The sequence below is a fragment of the Ovis canadensis genome, chromosome 2 (genome assembly GCF_042477335.2).
Source record: "Ovis canadensis isolate MfBH-ARS-UI-01 breed Bighorn chromosome 2, ARS-UI_OviCan_v2, whole genome shotgun sequence".
In the NCBI taxonomy this organism is placed as follows: Eukaryota; Metazoa; Chordata; class Mammalia; order Artiodactyla; family Bovidae; genus Ovis; species Ovis canadensis.
In genome coordinates this window covers 172,473,464-172,492,842 of record NC_091246.1, presented here as the reverse complement: position 1 = coordinate 172,492,842, position 19,379 = coordinate 172,473,464, and the positions used below count along the sequence as shown (strand labels likewise).

The window sequence follows — 19,379 nt, the reverse complement described above, 5'->3', positions numbered from 1 at the left end:
TTGATTCTGACTATAGACAAAAATATCTAATGTTACTATATATGTTTTAGGTTAGTGGGATGGTTCGGCCATGAACTAAGAACCAGATTTGAGATGGATAACAGTAAGTATATTCAATTTTACTTCACAAGTCATTTTATTTTAAGTTTATTTCAGTTTTCATCTTTGTGTGATATGTAATATGCATGCCTCATGGAGAGTGCACTTTGAAAATGCCACTAAGAATTCTTAAAATAAGGAATGACATTTCCTCAATGTAAGACTAAGTATTCATAGATTTTAGTATGATTTTGAGTCTATCCTTTTATAGGGAAATAAAGGGAAGCAAAATCTAAAACACAGAATTCAGGTCTCACTAATATGGAGTACCTAAACCATCAGGCAGCGAGGACAGAAAGGAATCATTGTCCTTACAGTCAGGCCCGGAGAAACTTAGGAATCAAGCCCATTTTGCTGTTCATTGGTTTTGTGATGCTGTACAAATCTGATCATTTTGGACTTTTAATTTTTTTCCTCATGTATCTAATGTGAATAATAATATCTATTTCAGGGTTTGGTTTGAGGGTAAAACATGTTCAAAGCTGTAAACCAAGCAGCATACTAATTAATAAATGTTCAATTTTATCCCTCTCTTTTCTCAAATTGTCCTCCTTTTGTGGCTTTTGCCACAAGCACACATATGTGTGTGCTAAATCACTTTAGTCATGTCCAACTCTGTGTGACCCTATGGATTGTAGCCTGCCAGTCTCCTCTGTCAGTGGGATTCTCCAGACCAGAATACTGAAGTGGGTTGCCATCCCTTCTTCCAGGGGATCCTACCCCCTCTTAATGGATCTAACTTGCATCTCTTATGTCTCCTGCATTGGCAAGCGGGTTCTTTACCACTAACACCACCTGATAAGCCCACTTTCACCACATACCAAACAGTAACCCCAGTGGGTAGAAATTAAAGTGCATAATTAGTGCAGAGAGTTCTTAAACTGCCCTACTTCTCTTTCCTGAGTGACTTTATTCTTCCGTCACACGGGATACAGAAAACTTCCTAAATGGTCTGAGAAATCAACTTAAACTTGATCCTTTAGACTGCTTCCAATCCTGAGATTTGATGTTACATATATACACATTTGCACTAACTAAGATGCAAAGGATAAAGATGGGCCCTTTGAGTCAAATCAGGAAAGCTATATTTTATCTTAGCTGTTGAAATCATGAACTCTTTTATACAGTTATTTAAACTGTTTGTAATAGGTTTTCTTATCTGTAAATGAGGAAGTTGGATTAGATCAGAACTGGGCAAAGTGTTTTTTTCTGTGAAGGTTCAGACTGTAGATATGTTAAGCTTTGGAGGCTAACTGTGGCAAGTGCACAACTCTGCTATTGTGGTGCTAAAGCAGCCATAGAAATATATAAATAAGTGAACAGGGCTATGTTCCAATAAACTTTTATTTACAAAAATAAGGAGTGGGCCAGATGTGACCCATAGGAGATAGTCTGACTAACCCTTAGATGAATATCTAAAGACCCAGAAAATTCTCTCACTCTATTTCAGTATTAGTTTTCAATTTGCTCTAACTAGTATTTTTAACTCTTGGATTTAACTTGCAACTATTCAGTATAATTAATTACATGACAATATTATCTGTTATTAACTTACCTTTTCAATATATTTTTAGGCAGATCATTTTTGTAAATCACATTTTTTCCTCTTTTCTAAGAGAAGTCACTTGGTGTAGTAATTCTAGTGTTAAAAGTCACCGTCATACATCATTTCATTCACATTTCTGCCTTTGGACGATATTACAATTGCAAGCCACTCAAGTCTTGATATTTTGCTGTCACTGACATGGTTTCTGGTTTGGAAGCCTCTGTGGACTGTGACCCATGGAGACTGCCACCACCATTAGGTCTCAGAGGTGGGGATGAGGTAACGGTTGCTGCATCAAGGCCTGGGCCCGGCTAGTGGACGGCTGTAGCAAGAGCGCTGGAGCTCTGTGGAATGCAGCCCTGGGGCCCCCAGTTCACCTGCCAGTTCCAAGGCCTAAGGCCCCGATCCGCCTCTCACTGTGCTCTCCTCTACGAGCACCACTGCCAGGCTGTTAACACAGCAGGACCTCTAACTGCCTGCTAAGAATCTTGCACGAGAAGCTGCGCGCCCACCCTGCCCCTATTACAGGAGCAGACAAGATGGAAGTTGCAGGTGAAGGAAAAATATACCAGTATTTTAGGTCCATGAAGTTTCTTTTAATTATCTCAAAACTCTTGGGAATAAAAGCTTTTAAGTCTTACATTTTTTCCTTCGACTTTACTGTCATTAAAATATCCATAAAGAACACTTTTTAGATACATCCTATAAAAGTGATCTTAATTTTTCAGAACTGCAGTTAATCCCTGGAGCCAATGGATTCCGAATCTCAAATCCTCCCATTCTGTTGGTCTGTTCCTTACATGCTAGTTTAGAGGTAAGTGATCTATGCATCAAACTTCCCACATTGTCACCATTTCTTTATCTGATTGTGGCATGCTGTCGTATTTTATCTGTTAATCAGCTAGGTTAATATGCACTGTGCGTATACAATGAACAAAGGGCAGGGTTCTCCTATAGGACAGTGACTGTGGCTCACGTCACCCTTTATTTATATCTCCAGCCCTCAGCACAGGCTTGGCACAGTGCTGATAGTTATTATTCAATAGAACTTAGCTGGGGAGAGGTATATTCAATTCTACTTATATTTTGTGTGAGCTTGAATGAGTCACTGGATCTTGTATTAGTCTCTCTATATGGAAAATAAGCCTGAAATATTTAAGTCCTGATTAATTCACTCATTCAGACATTTATTTAATAATTATCATGTGTCGGACAATGTTGTGATTACTGGGGACTCTAATTTCTTCTAGTTCTGTGAGTCAGTGAGCTGACAAAGTGCCATATGACAAAATTATAGGAGGACTTACTTTAAGGGACAAGGGAGAGTATGAATAGTCAGAGTAAAGCAGACACTGCGTAAGGTTGTCCCATGAGGTAGGGTGTATATTCCCCCTTATTGGCGTTTCTATGTCATTATATCCATGGGTAATCTTTACTGTTACTGGCTTAGTATTTTTCTTTAAGTTCATTCATATTTTTACTTGAAAGTAGTCTCACTCTAAATTATAATACTCAAAGGGTCAGTTTGGTTTTCTAGACAAGCATATGTCTATTATTTCTATATATCTAGGTACTTACCTGTCTTCCCTGGTGGCTCAGATGGTAAAGCGTCTGCCTGCAATGCGGGAGATCTGGGTTTGATCCCCGGGTTGGGAAGATCCCCTGGAGAAGGAAATGGCAACCCACTCCAGTACTCTTGCCTGGAAAATTCCATGGACTGAGGAGCCTGGTAGGCTATAGTCCACGGGGTCTCAAAGAGTCGGACACAGCTGAGGCACTTACCTATTCATTTATACACACATATAATGCATATATGTGTATATACATATATATCTTCTAATTATTTGGATATCAGATATTCATTAGTTTCAGATTGAGACAAAAATTTATCTAAGTAAATATATATTGTTAATAATTATATACTCTATGATAATGTGCTTCCCTAGTGGCCCAGTAGTAAAGTGTGCCTGAAATACAGGAGACACGGCAGGAGCCTTGGGTTCAATCCCTGGGTTGGGAAAATTCCCTGGAGAAGGAAATGGCAACTCATTCCAGTATTCTTGCCTAGGAAATCCTATGGACAGAGAAGCCTGATGGGCTATATAGTCCACAGGGTTGCAAAAGAGTTGTCAGATACAACTTAGTGACGAAAACAACAACAAATATGATAATGGTATTAATACACATATTAAAGAAATGCATATTTTATATACATAAAGTATATTTGAGTGAATATACATATATATTTCTAATAGAGATCTTAAATATATAGACATTAAAATAAAATTTTGATTTTTTAAAAGTATTGAAAGCCTCCGAAAATCATCTAGTTTAGGAAATTCTGTTGTGCCGTATTCCAGCATGAGTGACCAGATAAAGAATTCCAAAATCTCTTCCAAACCTAAAATTCTAGAACTGTGTGAAAATTCACAGCAACTTCTCGTTCTGGCCACTGGACGGCAGTGTCAAGTTCCTCTGTTTTTATACAGCTTCACCACTAGATAGTAGTAGTCAACTCCTTTCATTTCATCCCAATTTTAAAAAACACCTGCTCAGTGTGACCACTAGATGGAGCTTGTGCTATTTTCAGGTTTTGGCAGATTTTTCTGTTTTGCGTTGAAATAGACCCAGTAACAAGATTTCTCAGTGATACAAATTATATTTGGGGAGAGGTGGGGGAGTGATTAAATCTGCTTGGCAAACCAAATAATGATATTTGACTATTTAAAAAAATATTCAACCTGAGGAACAGTTTCATTAAACTTTTTTTTTAAGAAATTGTTTTGCAAACTTTGCAAAGTTATATCAGGGAGAAAATGAATTATTAATACAATAAGGAGAAAAGAAATAAGACACAAAGGCATACCTTAGAAAGAAGTAGCACTTAAAGTTATTTCCTCTGATTTTCCTCATCTTTGCAAATTATTTCCTAGCCATATCTAGAAAATGTATTTTAGACACTATCACTTCAGTATTCTTTGCAATGGACTGACTTCAGTATTCACTTCTTCTGCCACAGAAAAAAACAGATTCCTATTTTCCCTACCAATAGTTTTGCTCCACAAATTAACAGTCACCTAGATATGGTTTTTATTCTCAGCTGGAATCTGAAAACTGATGTATCTTCTACTTTAATATCTAAACTTAACCCTAAGAAAAAGACCCTAAATCCCCAGAAAAGGGATGTACACTTCTCTTGAGTTTCTCATCACTTAAGTATTTCTCTGCAGCCTCATGGAAATACCTTATTAAATAATTCACTGTCGAGGCTATGTTTTTACCAAAATTATCTTTAAATAATCAAACTTTGAGTTAAAGAAAGTATTTTTGAAATTCTTACTCCCCATTACAAATTGCAAAATTCTGAAATTACAAAATAATATTTCACTATTTCCCATTCTCTAGGTAACTGTTAAGCTGTAGGAAGCAGGAGGCAAATACTCCATCCCTTACTGTGACACTAAGTATGACCTTAAACAAATGGCAACTACTCTTGAATTCATTTGCCTCAACCTTTTAATGAAGATGTTTGAACCATATTATTTCAGAGGTCACCTCGATCTTCCAATTAGTAAACATGACATTAAACAACACTTATATTTCATTTTGAAGGGTCCTATTTATACATACAGGTAGGCAATATAATTAAATAAATAGCTTTAAAACATAAAATTAGAGCGTTCAATTAAAATATAGGGCAAATCAGAAGAAATGAACTCTGCATTTCTTCAGAAAGTTATTAGGGACCCAATTTTAAGAACTTAAGAGTTGAGAATATCTTGTTATACTTATTTTTCCTAATTAAAATTATCTAACTTTTCTAATTTTGAATTTATTTTAGCTAGTAGGAAAAATAACCCAAGTAGTGGAAATTCTGCCAAGAATTCTGTTATAAGCTGAATATTTTCAAAATACACTTTTCATTTTTCCTAATTAAAAAAAAAAAAGAAAAAAGATTTCCACAGTGTTGAAAGCGCAAAAATAATGAGAAGGGAAAAAAAAAAAAGGCTGTGGGGTACATTTACTCTACTTCACTGTTAACTCCTATTATCCCCTCTTAATATTTTTAACTGAGGCCTCTAAAGAGACTTTTACACTCTGTGAGAAAATTTAAAGTCACCTCAGAATGCAGCTTCTCTTGTTATGCTTGTAATGTGGAAAATAGTTTTACATTTAAACATTATTTGATTATTAACAAAGAGTACTGATATGTTAAAATCAAGATATTTGTCATGAAAAACTTTTGCTTTCTTGTTATCAAATCTGCAAGAGCAAAAGTTCACTTAAAAAACCCTATAACCTTAATATCTCCCAAAGTCTTACTGACTTATGAATACAAGTGAAATATCATTAAAAGTACAGATTTACACAGTGCCCCCATCTGCATCTTACGGGACCCAAAGCAAATCCAGAAAGTTTACTAGAATTATTTAAATAATTAAAATGTCTTCAAATTACTATGAATCACCAAAGAGAAGCTTGGAAAGATTCCTGTTTTTGTTTTCGCTTTAATTCCAAGCCTGACAGTCAGACCACTGGGTGGACCACACTTTACCTGTTCCTTGCTCCTGCCATCTGTGAGGATGCTGATTCTTGAATCAGGCTCTCTGATGGCTATTTTGTTTTACATAGGAAATGAAAAGATGCCTCCTACCAAACTCCGTGTAACGAGGGTTAACCGAGTACTAAAGCTGCATTTTTTGCACTGAATACGTCAGATATTAGCTTCTACTTTCAGCTGAACTCTTTCCAGGTTGCAGACACAGTCCATGAGGTCTGGTTGGGGAAACAGACAGACTCCTTTCTACTGTCTGATACTCCTCTCTTCTTTCAATATATTAACTTAAATATAACTCCCATCTTCTCCTTCAGCCAAATACATACCCTCTGCAATAGGTCAAGAAAATCTATGCCTGGACAGTTTGAGTCCTATTAGAATGCCTACCCACACATGCCATGTATATATACAGAAAGAACTATTTTCATAGACTTCATAAAGTACAGATATCACCAAATGACCCTATTTTTGCTCTGTGGCCTACCATGATACAGAAAAGGGACATTAAGTGGCCTGCCAGTGCATCATTCTCTGTTTGCAGTTCATTCAGTTCTTATATGTAGGATATATTTTTAAACTCTACTTGACCTTAAGAGATAAGCTAAAAAAGCATGTCTGTTCTGACCCCTAATGTTCCAGCACCAGTTACTGTGTGCCCTTGTCACTCATCTTAATATAAGAAACCTCAAGAAGCAAGTGGCAGTGTTTTTATACCAGTGTTAAGAGTTCAGCAGCAGAAAAAAAAACGATGAAAGAAGAAAAAAAGAAAGACTTCAATGCTTTCAATACAAATGCTTCAGTAATATATAAGCATTATCTAACATTATTTGCTTTCCTGCCTGACAAAACTTAGCCTCATTTTTAACTCCTTCTTTTCTTACTGTTAAACTGAAAGAGATTTAAGAGTTGGTAAAATGATTATGAATAATATTGGTAACATCGCCTTCCACATAAGCATTGAACTCTTACTGTATTTTTTGTGGACTAAACAAACTTTATACGGTAATAGAAAAAAAAATCTTCTTGATTATAATTGTATAAAATGTTTGGGGGGAAAATTCTGACATTTATAAAATTTAAATCCATTTATTAAGGTATGTTTTACTTGTACTAATTATATGAAGCTAATTTAAAATAGCTCTGAAGGAACATTATGTTAACTTATTTTTTTCTGCTTTTGCAAGTATTGTTTAAACACTTGTACAGCTATTCTATCATGGAAACTTTGTGTTCAATTTTTAATGGCAAAGTACTTAAAAGACATGTTTTTTAGGAAAGATTATCTAAAATGGGATGTTTTATTGGAAAGGTCAGAAGCAGGCCTTTCCTTTTTATACGTGATTAACAGTAAATTTTTACTTTATAAATCAACAAGAAACTGTGAACCTGATTGTTTCTCATTCTGCAGATCTTTAAACAAGCAACTATGAAAGCACTGAGGAGAAAATCTATTTTGCTAACTGGTTATCTGGAATACATGATCAAGCATTACTTCAGCCAGGACAAAGCAGAAAGCAAGAAAACAGTCGTGAACATAATTACTCCATCTTATATAGAGGAACGTGGCTGCCAGCTAACCCTGACATTTTCTATTCCAGTAAAATACGTTATCCAAGAACTAGAAAAAAGAGGAGTGGTTGTAAGTATATCTCTTGTTTTCCTACCAGGTTTTCTCTATGCGTTGCAAACGTTGAGAATAAAATTTGAATTTTTCAGTTTATGCATTTTTCTATGATACTTAATTTTGATCAGTGAGGATAAATTAAGTGCCAACTAAGTATTCAGCACTCTGTTAACTAAAGGCACAGAGATCTGTTATTTCTGATAAAAGGGAAAACACCACAAATTTTGTTGTAGGAAACAATATTATGTAACTTATCCATTCTTTTCATTATAGATTGGGAAAAAAAAAAATAGCGAAAACCCCAATAGAAATTTGTGGAGTAAGTGGAATTAAAGAACACATCAATATAGTAGAGGGAGAAAAAGTAAATTAGTCTTGTTTAGTTTGATTGAAATAAGTTATTTTCAACCTGTTCACTGCAGTCAAGAAAGATATGTAGACACATCTTAAGAGTGTTAACATTGTATGGAATATATTTTTGTTGCTGTTGTTTTTTACTATTGTGCCTAAAATAGTCCTCTTTGTCTCTTGAAGAGAGCTAATAATTGTTTAATGAGCAATTCCAAGATAAATAGTGATATCTATTTCCAGGGATAATATAATTTAGAAAATACTGCACTCAGTGTTCCAAACCTTTAGGAGAGATTTCCCCAGTTTTTGGAGACACAGAATATCAGCAATCCAAATAAAATTCTACCATTTGCAAGCCATGTGCTCCTGTGAAAGCTGGTAAACATCTATTGACTTGAGACTTCTCATCCATATTGGAGTCAAATATACTTACCTCAAAAGTTGTTATCGAATTAAATGTGCCAGCAAACACAAATCATTTATTACGTTGTCTAGCCTGTAGTGGTGTCTCTTAACAACAGAGTCACAGTGATCTTCAGAGAGCAGAATTATCTGATTCGTGAGATTAGGGATTATTGAATTCAATGGAAATATAATTGACTAAAACTCCCCAGATCTCAGTGAAGTTCTCATTCATTGAAATGTGTACAAGGGTTCCAGTCTCTTCAGGGTCTTCCCACAGATAAACTACATACCCAATCTATTGGATGCTTATAAAGGATGAGCGCACTTCAGGAAAGCACTTCAGACATTAATGTACCAACCCATTAATATTTTAATTATTATTAAGAGAATAGCTTCAAATAACACAAACATGACATTTTACTTAAAGTGAAAAAAATGCTTACATATTAAATTGTAGGGTAATCAGTATGAATGTTTTATGTAGGTTTCTCTTGAATGCAGATTTCCATTATGTGAAAAATGTTAACATTATTGTGGCTTTACTTTTTGTTTCCCTTACAGTGTGACAAACGGGAGCCAGATGGCATTCGAGTGGCTCCAGTTCCTCTCTACAATTCTTTCCATGATGTTTATAAATTCATCAATCTGCTCACTTCTGTACTTGGCTCTGTAGAAACATAAAATAGCAGTATTTTCCACAGCAACTAAAGCAAAAATGGAAAGCCTGCAGTTACTTTATTAGTATTATTCAAGTCTTAATTATTGGAACTATTTAAACACTGATTACAGTTAACTGGAAATGAATTCCATACTTTATAGAAAACATGACAGTTCTGCTAAGGATCTGTGGTCTTGAGAGCTCTATGGCTGTCCAACTTCTTGGTGTTTGGTGAATCGAAGCATTTATTGGTGCAAGTATTATGTACACATAATTGATTATCTGTCACATTTCATAGTTAATGAAATGTTTTCTGTTGGTTTAATTATAATTTGAATGACAATTTCATATGTATGTAGAAATTTTTGTATCAATTTTAGAAATATTACTTTGATTTTAATTTACCAGGCAATTTGTTATAGGCACTGCCATTGAACAGTCTGAATATGTATGCTTTTTATAATGTTCCACCTAACGCCAATCTAAGGAACACAAAATACATTTTCTAGGGCAGTGGCTTTCAAATACTTTGGTCATGATCTATACTACCAAATGCATTTAATATCAGGGTGTAATTTGTGTACATGCCTTACTTCATTGATTCTAATACACAACTTTTAACACCATTTTAACATCCAATAAAGAAGAAATATCTTTCAATTTTCATTCAACAGCTTCTTAAAATTGCCACTGGCCATTCTTTCATGTTACCATCCCAGACGCTGCCATGATTCTCACAGAGTATATATCATCCTAGATCTGGTTTTAAAGTTGTATACATAGTAGAAGCAAAAGTTGCATAAATTATTTGCCTGTGCTTTAATATTCATTACTTTATGTCATCACAACAAATGTTGGTTGAAGTTCATTAAATTGATTTCTTTACTCACTCCTGGATCCTAATCCATTTTTCATGGATGTCTTTTAATTTAATGTTATCATAATCTCTTACTTTTGTTTAATGGGAATCACTCTGGATAAAAGACTTTAGATGCTTCTCTTCTGTAAAAGAATGAAATAAATCACGTGAAGATTCTTGCAGTTGAGGACCAAAGTTAGGAAAAAAGTGCTCATCTCTCAAGCCCTGTCCCAAATCTATGGACTTTTCTTATTCACTGTGAAAAAAACAAAACAAAAAAACCCTACAGTTACATTCAGCCCTGTAAGATTCCCCTAGTTTTTAGCTGTTGATGCCATAAACACTATTCATGAATTGGCAAAATATTCCACACTTCTGTACATAAGCAGCAAGAAAAAGTAAGTAAGATGTAATTATTGCCCATGATGAAACAAATTAACTTAGCCAACCACTTTGAATGGCAGAGTTAAATAAAAAGTTGCAGAGCTCCTACACCAACACCAGCAACTACTGATATTTATGGAGTACTTCCTACATACCATGTATTCTGCTATTCTATTTATATGTTATCTCATTTAGCTGAGTAGTTGCATAATTACTTTAGAAGTGCTTTCCACCTCCACTTTTGGCAAAACTCATCCTCATAGATGGAAAAATTCTCAAGACCTTAAAATCTGACCATAAATGACTTCATCTAGAAGAAACAGTTTTTGAACCTCATAAGTGAAGCTGCTCAGTCGTGCCCGACTCTTTGCAACCCCATGGACTGTAGCCCACCAGGCTCCTCCGTCCATAGGATTCTCCAGGCAAGAATACTTGAGTGGGTTGCCATGTCGTTCTCCAGGAGTTCTTCCCGACCCAGGTCTCCTGCATTGAAGGCAGATGCTTTACCATCTGAGCCACCACGGAAGTCCTAAACCTCATAGTGGTACACTAAAAAGACATAGCTTCAGCTCACAGAGGACAGGTGGCTTAGTGGGGAAATAGATTGCATACCTATAAACATCCAAGTAAATATATACTCACAAACTATAACTTCTCCTGTGAAGATAAATGGTGATATTATGAGAGAAAAATCTTAGGGGTATTCACTAAATGGTTGAGTAAAAGAAGGTGCATGAAGACACTTATCAGTTTAAGTTTCAAAGTATTTCATGTTAATTGCATCAGAATTACATCAAATCATGTTTAAAAACCATTCAAAGCATAATCAGCACTTTGTCCTCATCAGGTAGGTGAGAAACAGTATTAGAAACTTTCTCCCACTTGCATCCCCCTCTCTCCCTAAAGAGATAATCATTGAATTAAATGCTGTGTTAATCATTTCCTTTCTCTAAAATTTAAAACTACATATTTACCCATAAAAATATATTAGCCAAACTTGCCTGTGTGAACTTTATATAAATTTAATCATACTGTATATATTCTTCTGCTTCTTTTGTTCAGCTTCTTATTTTTGGAGATTCCTTCATTTGTTAGACATAATTTTTCATTTATTCTCATTGCTGCTCAGTAATTTGTTATATAATTGAAATTGTTAATTCATTTTACTACTGATGAAGACGTGAGTTATTCCAAACATTTGTAATATTGCAACAGTGCTGCTATTAACATTCTTAGTGTACACATTCAAAAGTACAACCAGGATACACAACTGTGAAAGTGCTGAGTCACAGGCCAAACACATGTTCAACTTTGCTGTGTACTGCCATACTTTTCCAAAGTGACTGTACCAGTTTCCGTGCCAACCAGTAGGACATGAAGATTTCCACTCTCCTCACCTTTGCCAGTGGTAGCTGTTGACTGCGTTCATCATGTGTGGATGTTAAAACAGCCAAGGTGATTATTATTATTATTATTATTAAAATAACAGAATAAATTCTTTAGCTTCCACACAAGAACAAAAGGAAAAAAAAAATGAACACACACACACCACACCAGTTAATGCTTCAGACAACATTCTTAATTTGTGAATTAAATGAAAACCAGAATTTTTTCCTGGATTTTACACTTGCCCAGCCTCTTATGCTTTCTGTTTTCTCCTTCCCAGGTTTGTGTGTGTGTGTGTGTGTGTGATAAATGATAATTGTTTCAATAAAACATATTTATCCAAATCCCTGTCTGAAGGTCTATTCCTTGGGAACTAAATCTAAGACAGCATTTCCTTTAGCTACTCTTAATAATCATAAATATTAATATTTTATGTGTGTGCATGCTCAGTTGCTTCAGTCATGTCCAATTCATCACAACCCCTTGGACTATAGCCTGCCAGACTCCCCTGTCTATGGGATTTTCCCATCAAGAATACTGGAGTGGGTGGCCATGTCCTCCTCCAGGGTATCTTCCTGACCCAGGGATTGAATTTGTGTCACCTGTACTGCAGGTGGATTCTTTATCCATTGAGTCATCAAGGAAGCCCAAGAATTTTATATTCCACATCTAATATATGATGAATTTACAGCTGTTTCTGTTGGCTTTCACATAAAATGCTAGTTTCCTTGTATATATTGTAATTGTTAACTTCACGGTACTCCTTTATCTTGACCTTTTGAAATTCTTTGAGAACTGGCTTAAAGTGTATTATTTGAAAGATATTCATGCTTGCTTCTGCCAGTTGCCCTGGGTCACTTGTGACTTTTTTTTCAGGCTTTTCAAATCACATGAACAGCATGCAACTGGATAGGTTAATCCATGCGGGGACCAATTAATATTTACAAATCTTCAGAAGATAAATTTTTCTTACTGATCCTTTACATATTTTTGGTTGTCAATATTATGCCAGGCTCTACTATCAGCATACTTACCTTGACCACTCTAGGCTTATCTCATGTCCTATTTACTTATCAGCTCTGAGGCTCAGTGACTCTGGGATTTGGCGCATACTCAGGATGAAAACCATGCTTTGATCCTGACCTTACTTTGATCTTTGCTTACTTCCCAGGTTTCTGTTTTAATTTATTTTGGGGTTCCAAGAATTTCTCACTTCCATGCCATCTCATTTTAGAAGGCTTTTTTGGTTGTTGTTTTTCTTTTGTTATTTTTTATCTGGTATCGAATCCCTTACAACATGCTAAACAATCAAGTGAAGGTTTATGACTGAAAACCAAGACACTGTATATACTTCTTGTTTTCTTAAGTATCAGTTCACTCAGTTCAGTCGCTCAGTCATGTCCAACTCTTTGCGACCCCATGAATCGCAGCACGTCAGGCCTCCCTGTCCATCACCAACTCCCGGAGTTCACTCAGACTCACGTCCATCGAGTCCGTGATGCCATCCAGCCATCTCATCCTGTCGTCCCCTTCTCCTGCCCCCAATCCCTCCCAGCATCAGAGTCTTTTCCAATGAGTTAACTCTTCACATGAGGTGGCCAAAGTACTGGAGTTTCAGCTTTAGCATCATTCCTTCCAAAGAAATCCCAGGGCTGATCTCCTTCAGATTGGACTGGTTGGATCTCCTTGCAGTCCAAGAGTCTTCTCCAGCACCACAGTTCAAAAGCATCAATTCTTCGGCGCTCAGCCTTCTTCACAGTCCAACTCTCACATACATACATGACCACACAAAAAACCATAGCCTTGACTAGATGGACCTTAGTCGGCAAAGTAATATCTCTGCTTTTTAATATGCTGTCTAGGTTGGTCATAACTTTTCTTCCAAGGAGTAAGCGTCTTTTAATTTTATGGCTGCAGTCACCATCTGCAGTGATTTTGAAGCCCCCCCAAATAAAGTCTGACACTGTTTCCACTGTTTCCCCATCTATTTCCCATGAAGTGATGGGACCAGATGCCATGATCTTAGTTTTCTAAATGTTGAGCTTCAAGCCAACTTTTTCACTCTCCTCTTTCACACATGTGACAAATGAATCTTACTTTTTTCAATAACTCATGCATATCTATATAAATATCAATTCTTTTATAATGATACATTTGGGTGCTATAGTAATACACAGGTCTGTTTATGTAACACTAAATTGTATTTATTATACAAAACTTACTGGAAAAAAGGCTGGATGTAAAGTCAATAACTTATTTTCAAATTAAAGAAATAAGCTTTCTCTACAGCTATTTTCTGCTCAATAACTTTCAACATATTCTTGCATCCAAAACTATATGGGTTTACATTCAAATTCCATTATATCTGTGTTTCATAAATTGAGATTGTTAGAGCAATTATTTTTAAGTATTTATAAATGGATTTTGGCAAAATCTTAAGAGAGAAATCCGCAAGCACCACAAAAGCACATCATAAAACAATACAGTAATCACTGGGTTAGGGTACTACTCTCTTACTGAGAAGGTTGATTTGTTGCTTCTGTGGACCATTAGCATGTGCATTATGTGTTTGATAAAGGTGTGAGATACGTAACTGGCCCTCTAGTAAATTCATTTTTAATCTCAGCAAGATATTCTCAAAGAACAAAATGATAAAGAGGACTACTATAAACTAAAGGATTTAAACATTTTTGCTGTGGTTTGGCTTATTGGAATTATTAATTTTATTAATGATCTAGTGTTCCAATTTTTTACTGTTTCAAGTGGCTCCTGAATCCTTTTGACATTACCTTGGCTATTTTTTGATTGCTTCATTGCTTTTTAATTGACAAGATGTAGGCTTACTTTGAATATTTCCTACTTCAAACTTGACATCACCCATTTCTTTAAAAATATTCAATTTCTTTTGGAAAAAAATGATATTTAGAAACTATAATCTTACCTGTAAGAGTTTTCATTACTTCCACAATTTTGACTTAAAGAGGATAGGAAATAAACATCTTTTAAGAAAAATTACATCTTTATTTCATATTCATATTTTCAATTTAACCTAGGATAACAAAACTTTTACTTAATCTACCTTATATTTTATTTATTGTGCTGGAAACCTTGGTTCTAATTATATATTAATTCCTAGTTTTATCATATACACTATAATCATACAGAGCACAACCACACAAATAGAAGTTATTACAAGTGCCTATTAAACACAGTAATCGGACTAACTATTCCTAGTGAAACATATTCTAAGGAAAAAACAAAAAGTTTCCAAAAGCTCTTAATTTGTTTTCACCATATTGTTTATGATAGCTTTAGTATTACTAATTCTAAAACTATAATATATATATAATACAATAGTATATATATGATAGTATATATATATATGATATATATGATATATATATGACATATATGTATATATATCATAGAATATATATACAATAGTATATATTCATAGAATATATATACAATATATTCAATACATGCATATATATTATATATATATATATATAGTTTTAGAATTAGTAATACTAAAGCTATCATAAACAATATGGTGAAAAAGTTTCCAAAAGTTTCCCAAAAGTTTCCAAAAAGTTTCCAAAAGTTCTTAACGTGTTTTCACCATATTGTTTATGATAGCCTTAGTATTACTAATTCTAAAACTATAATATATATAATACAATAGTATATATATTCATAGATATATATACAATAGTATATATTCATAGAATATATATACAATATATTCAATACATGCATATATATATTATATATATAGTTTTAGAATTAGTAATACTAAAGCTATCATAAACAATATGGTGAAAACACATTAAGAGCTTTTGGAAACTTTTTGTTTTTTCCTTAGAATATGTTTCATTAGGAATAGTTAGTCAGATTACTGTGTTTAATAGGCACTTGTAATAACTTCTTTGTGTGGTTGTGCTCTGTATGATTATATGTATAGAACTATACACATAGTTAGGTTCACTACTTTGGAATCAACTTTTCAATCTTTATAAATTCCCTTTTAAATTTAAGTTATTTTAAAATTGTGCAATATACTCAGATAATTTTAACTTCAAATCTGCAAGCCAGCTATAGTCAGAAAAGTCTGGATTCTCTCCTTATTGCTTTTACCCTATTTCCTCCCCCTATTTATACATATCTTTTATGCTTTGGTACCCCTTCTATTATTTTACATATATATAGATAGATAGATATACACATAGATAAATATAAAAATAAGTAAATACATGTATATTTCTCTCCTTTACATGTAGTAAATATTGTAGCATATTGCAAATACTTGTTTCCACTTTGGAAAAACATTCATTTATAAACAGAAGAATTAAAGTTAATACTTGAGGAATAATAGAATTAGGATATAACTCATTTTCAGTTATTACTAGAATAATTAGTTCAGCAAAGATCAAACATTTCAGGAAAAGTTGATAAGGGGAGAATTGGATTGCTATCACCTAAACTCACTGATCACCACTGGTAATGCTAAAAATGGAGCAACTTCTTACCATGTGCTGAGGTGACGCAGTATTAAGCAGATAGAACCACGTAAGCAGTATACTGCTGTCGTTCAGTCACTCAGTTGTGTCCCACTCTTAGCGACTCCATGGACTGCAGCAAGCCAGGCTTCCCTGTCCTTCACTATCTCCCTGAGTTTGCTCAAATTCATGTCCATTGAGTTGATGATGACTTCCAATCATTTCATCCTCTGTCGTCCCCTTCTCCTCCTGCCCTCAATCTTTCCCAGCATCAGGATCTTTTCCAATGAGTCAGCTCTTTGCATCAGGTAGCCAAAGTATTGGAGGTTCAGCCTCAGTCCTTCCAATGCATATTCAGGACTGATTTCCTTTAGGATTGACTGGTTTGATCTCCTTGCTGTCCAAGGGACTCTCAAGAGTCTTCTCCAGCTACACAGTTTGAAAACATCAATTCTTCAGTGCTCAGCTTTCTTTATCGTCCAGTTCTCACATCCATACATGACTACTGGAAGAAACCATAGTTTTGACTATACAGACATGTCAGCAAAGTGATATCTCTGCTTTTTTAATATGCTATCTACATTAGTTATAGTTTTTCTTCCAAGGAATAAGTGTCTTTTTATTCCATGGCTGCAGTCACTGTCTGCAGTGATTTTGGAGCCCAGGAATATAAAGTCTGTTACTATTTCCATTTTTTCCCCATCTATTTGCCATGAAGTGATGGGATCTGATGCCATGATTTAGTTTTTTGAATGCTGAGTTTCAAGCCAGCTTTTTCACTCTCCTCTTTCACTTCATCAAATAATCAACCTGAGTCCAATAAAACATTTAGGGCTATTTTCCAGTTTTACCACAACATGAGGAATGGAGCAACAAGCTAAATGACCCAACAGAGAAGCAAATATGGGTCATTCTACACGACCACTGGCTGGATTTCTTCAACAAATCACAGCATGAATAAAATTAGGAAAGGGTGAAGGAGAAGGAACTACTCTGGACTATAAGACTGAAGAGACAAAGCAAGAAAATGCAACATGTGGTGTGGACTTAGTTTGGATCTTCATTTAAAGACCAACGATAAAAAATATGTTGCTGAGATAACATTTGAGTGAGAAAGTAATTTTATTCCATTTGTTAGCTGTGGATAGCCACTGTGGATATAAGAAGATCCTAATATATCTAAACATATATACCATGTACAAAGAAATAAAATGACATGAAGTCTGGAATTTGTTTAAAATTTCCCTGATCCCCTTCAGTGCTCCTCCAAAAAAGGATGATGCTGAACAAGTCACAACAAACTTAGCGGCTTTACACAACACACATTTATTATCTTAAGAGTTTTGTAGGTTAGAAATCTAGCATTAGACCAAACTCAAGGTTTTCACTGTATTATATCTCCTTATGAAGACTTCAGGGGAAAATCCATTTCCTTGATTTTTCCAGCTTCCACAGACTGCCCCAGTCCTTGGCTCTGGTCTCCTTCCTGTCTTCAAAGACGGCGATGTTGCATCCCTCTGACGGCTCTTTCATAATCACGGCTCCTTCTCTCTCCTCTTCTGAGTTGTTCTTCTGCTTTTAAGGGCCCTTGTGATTGCAATGAGCTCAGCTGGACAAGTCAGGATCATTTCCCTATTTTCAGTGACCTTAATTCCATCTGCAATCATTATTCTACTCTGCCACATAATGTAAGATATACACATGTTCTGGGGATTAAGAAATGAATATCTTTCAGGGTCATTATCATCCTATCCCAAAAAGATGATGAATGGACGGAAGAAAAGATAGAAATAAGGGGGAATTTTAAAACTAGACGATAATGTTTGGAATTCTGTATACTTTTTTAATGTTTGAAAATTAAGAAAAAAACTATCAACAGTGATGACTTAGCTGAGAATCCAGGATATTTGCCTCAAAATTCATGCTTTTAATAAGATCATTTTTTAATATCCCCCACTACATGTTCTCATGATGGAAACAATCTCTTCTGCCCCCATGTGTCAAAAAGTTGCTTCCATAATTCCCTTATGATGGATTTTTGCAAGGAATATTATATCTTACATGGTATTTGCATATTTGTTTTTTCATCCTACTTAAATATCCTAAATCAAATGAGAATACTTCAAAGCATGACTTCTCACGAAAAACAAAGAAGCTAACCAACACTGGATTTCTGGGCCTCAGTTGCAATTTCAATCACATATACTCATATTATTTTAGGTGAAAAGAACTGCACTTGAGTGCCAATATTTACTAAACAGAGGTCTTAATTTACTCTTTCCCAGTATGTGGGAGCTTCATTTCATGCAGCTCTTCTTGCACTCTATTGTGCTAAAACAGCAAGCTTGTCAAGAATGGAGACATTGCAGTGATATATGCAGAGTCTATGGGAGACATTTTCTCTATGGGTTAACGTAAGTAGCTGGATCAAAGTCAGGACATAGATGCTACAGCTGGTCTGGGGAAAAAAATGGCAATTAAGAAGAAAAAAAAAGAACAGAAAGAGAGAATTGCAGACAGTCTTTTTTTAGGTGGCAACAACAGAACCAGACTGTTTGAATTTGGGAACTGACTCCAAATGTCACATTTTTCACTGAATTCTAAATAATATTGCTATTTCATAACTGTTATTTGGTTGTATTGATGTCCATACTAACTTACTTTATAACAAACTTGTTACATGTATTTTATAATCTATATTTGTTATCTTTCTCTTTCTTATATATCTTTCAGTCAAGAATACTTAGGAGGATTGAAGAAAAGCATGTTAAAGCTTAGAGAACACTTCCTTTGAATGGCTTTCAGTCCAGTCAAAACTGGCACATTTGTTGTGATCAATTCATGCACTCTGTGCAGTTCAATACCCAGTATCCATGTGATTACCTACCTATCAGAAAACTCCCTCTTCTTTAGAGATGTCAATGTGTATTTGTGTTAGAAAAGCAGAAATAAAATAAGATTAAGAGAAAACTAAATGTTTTAAATTAATTTCTTTGGGAAACTTGGGTAA

General features: G+C 34.9%; 1 protein-coding gene across 4 annotated transcripts in view; it reads left to right on the top strand.

The window, feature by feature from the left end:
* Positions 1 to 10,130, top strand: part of KYNU (kynureninase) — a 128,235-nt gene extending 118,105 nt beyond the window's left edge. For all 4 annotated transcript variants that reach the window (XM_069577679.1, XM_069577681.1, XM_069577680.1 and 1 more), the window contains 4 exons: positions 51 to 103; positions 2,374 to 2,459; positions 7,612 to 7,842; positions 9,145 to 10,130. In XM_069577679.1, coding sequence (XP_069433780.1) covers positions 51 to 103; positions 2,374 to 2,459; positions 7,612 to 7,842; positions 9,145 to 9,264 — 490 coding nt within the window. In that variant the 3' untranslated portion in view covers positions 9,265 to 10,130. The remainder of the gene's footprint in view (positions 1 to 50; positions 104 to 2,373; positions 2,460 to 7,611; positions 7,843 to 9,144) is intronic.
* Positions 10,131 to 19,379: the final 9,249 nt, after the last annotated feature.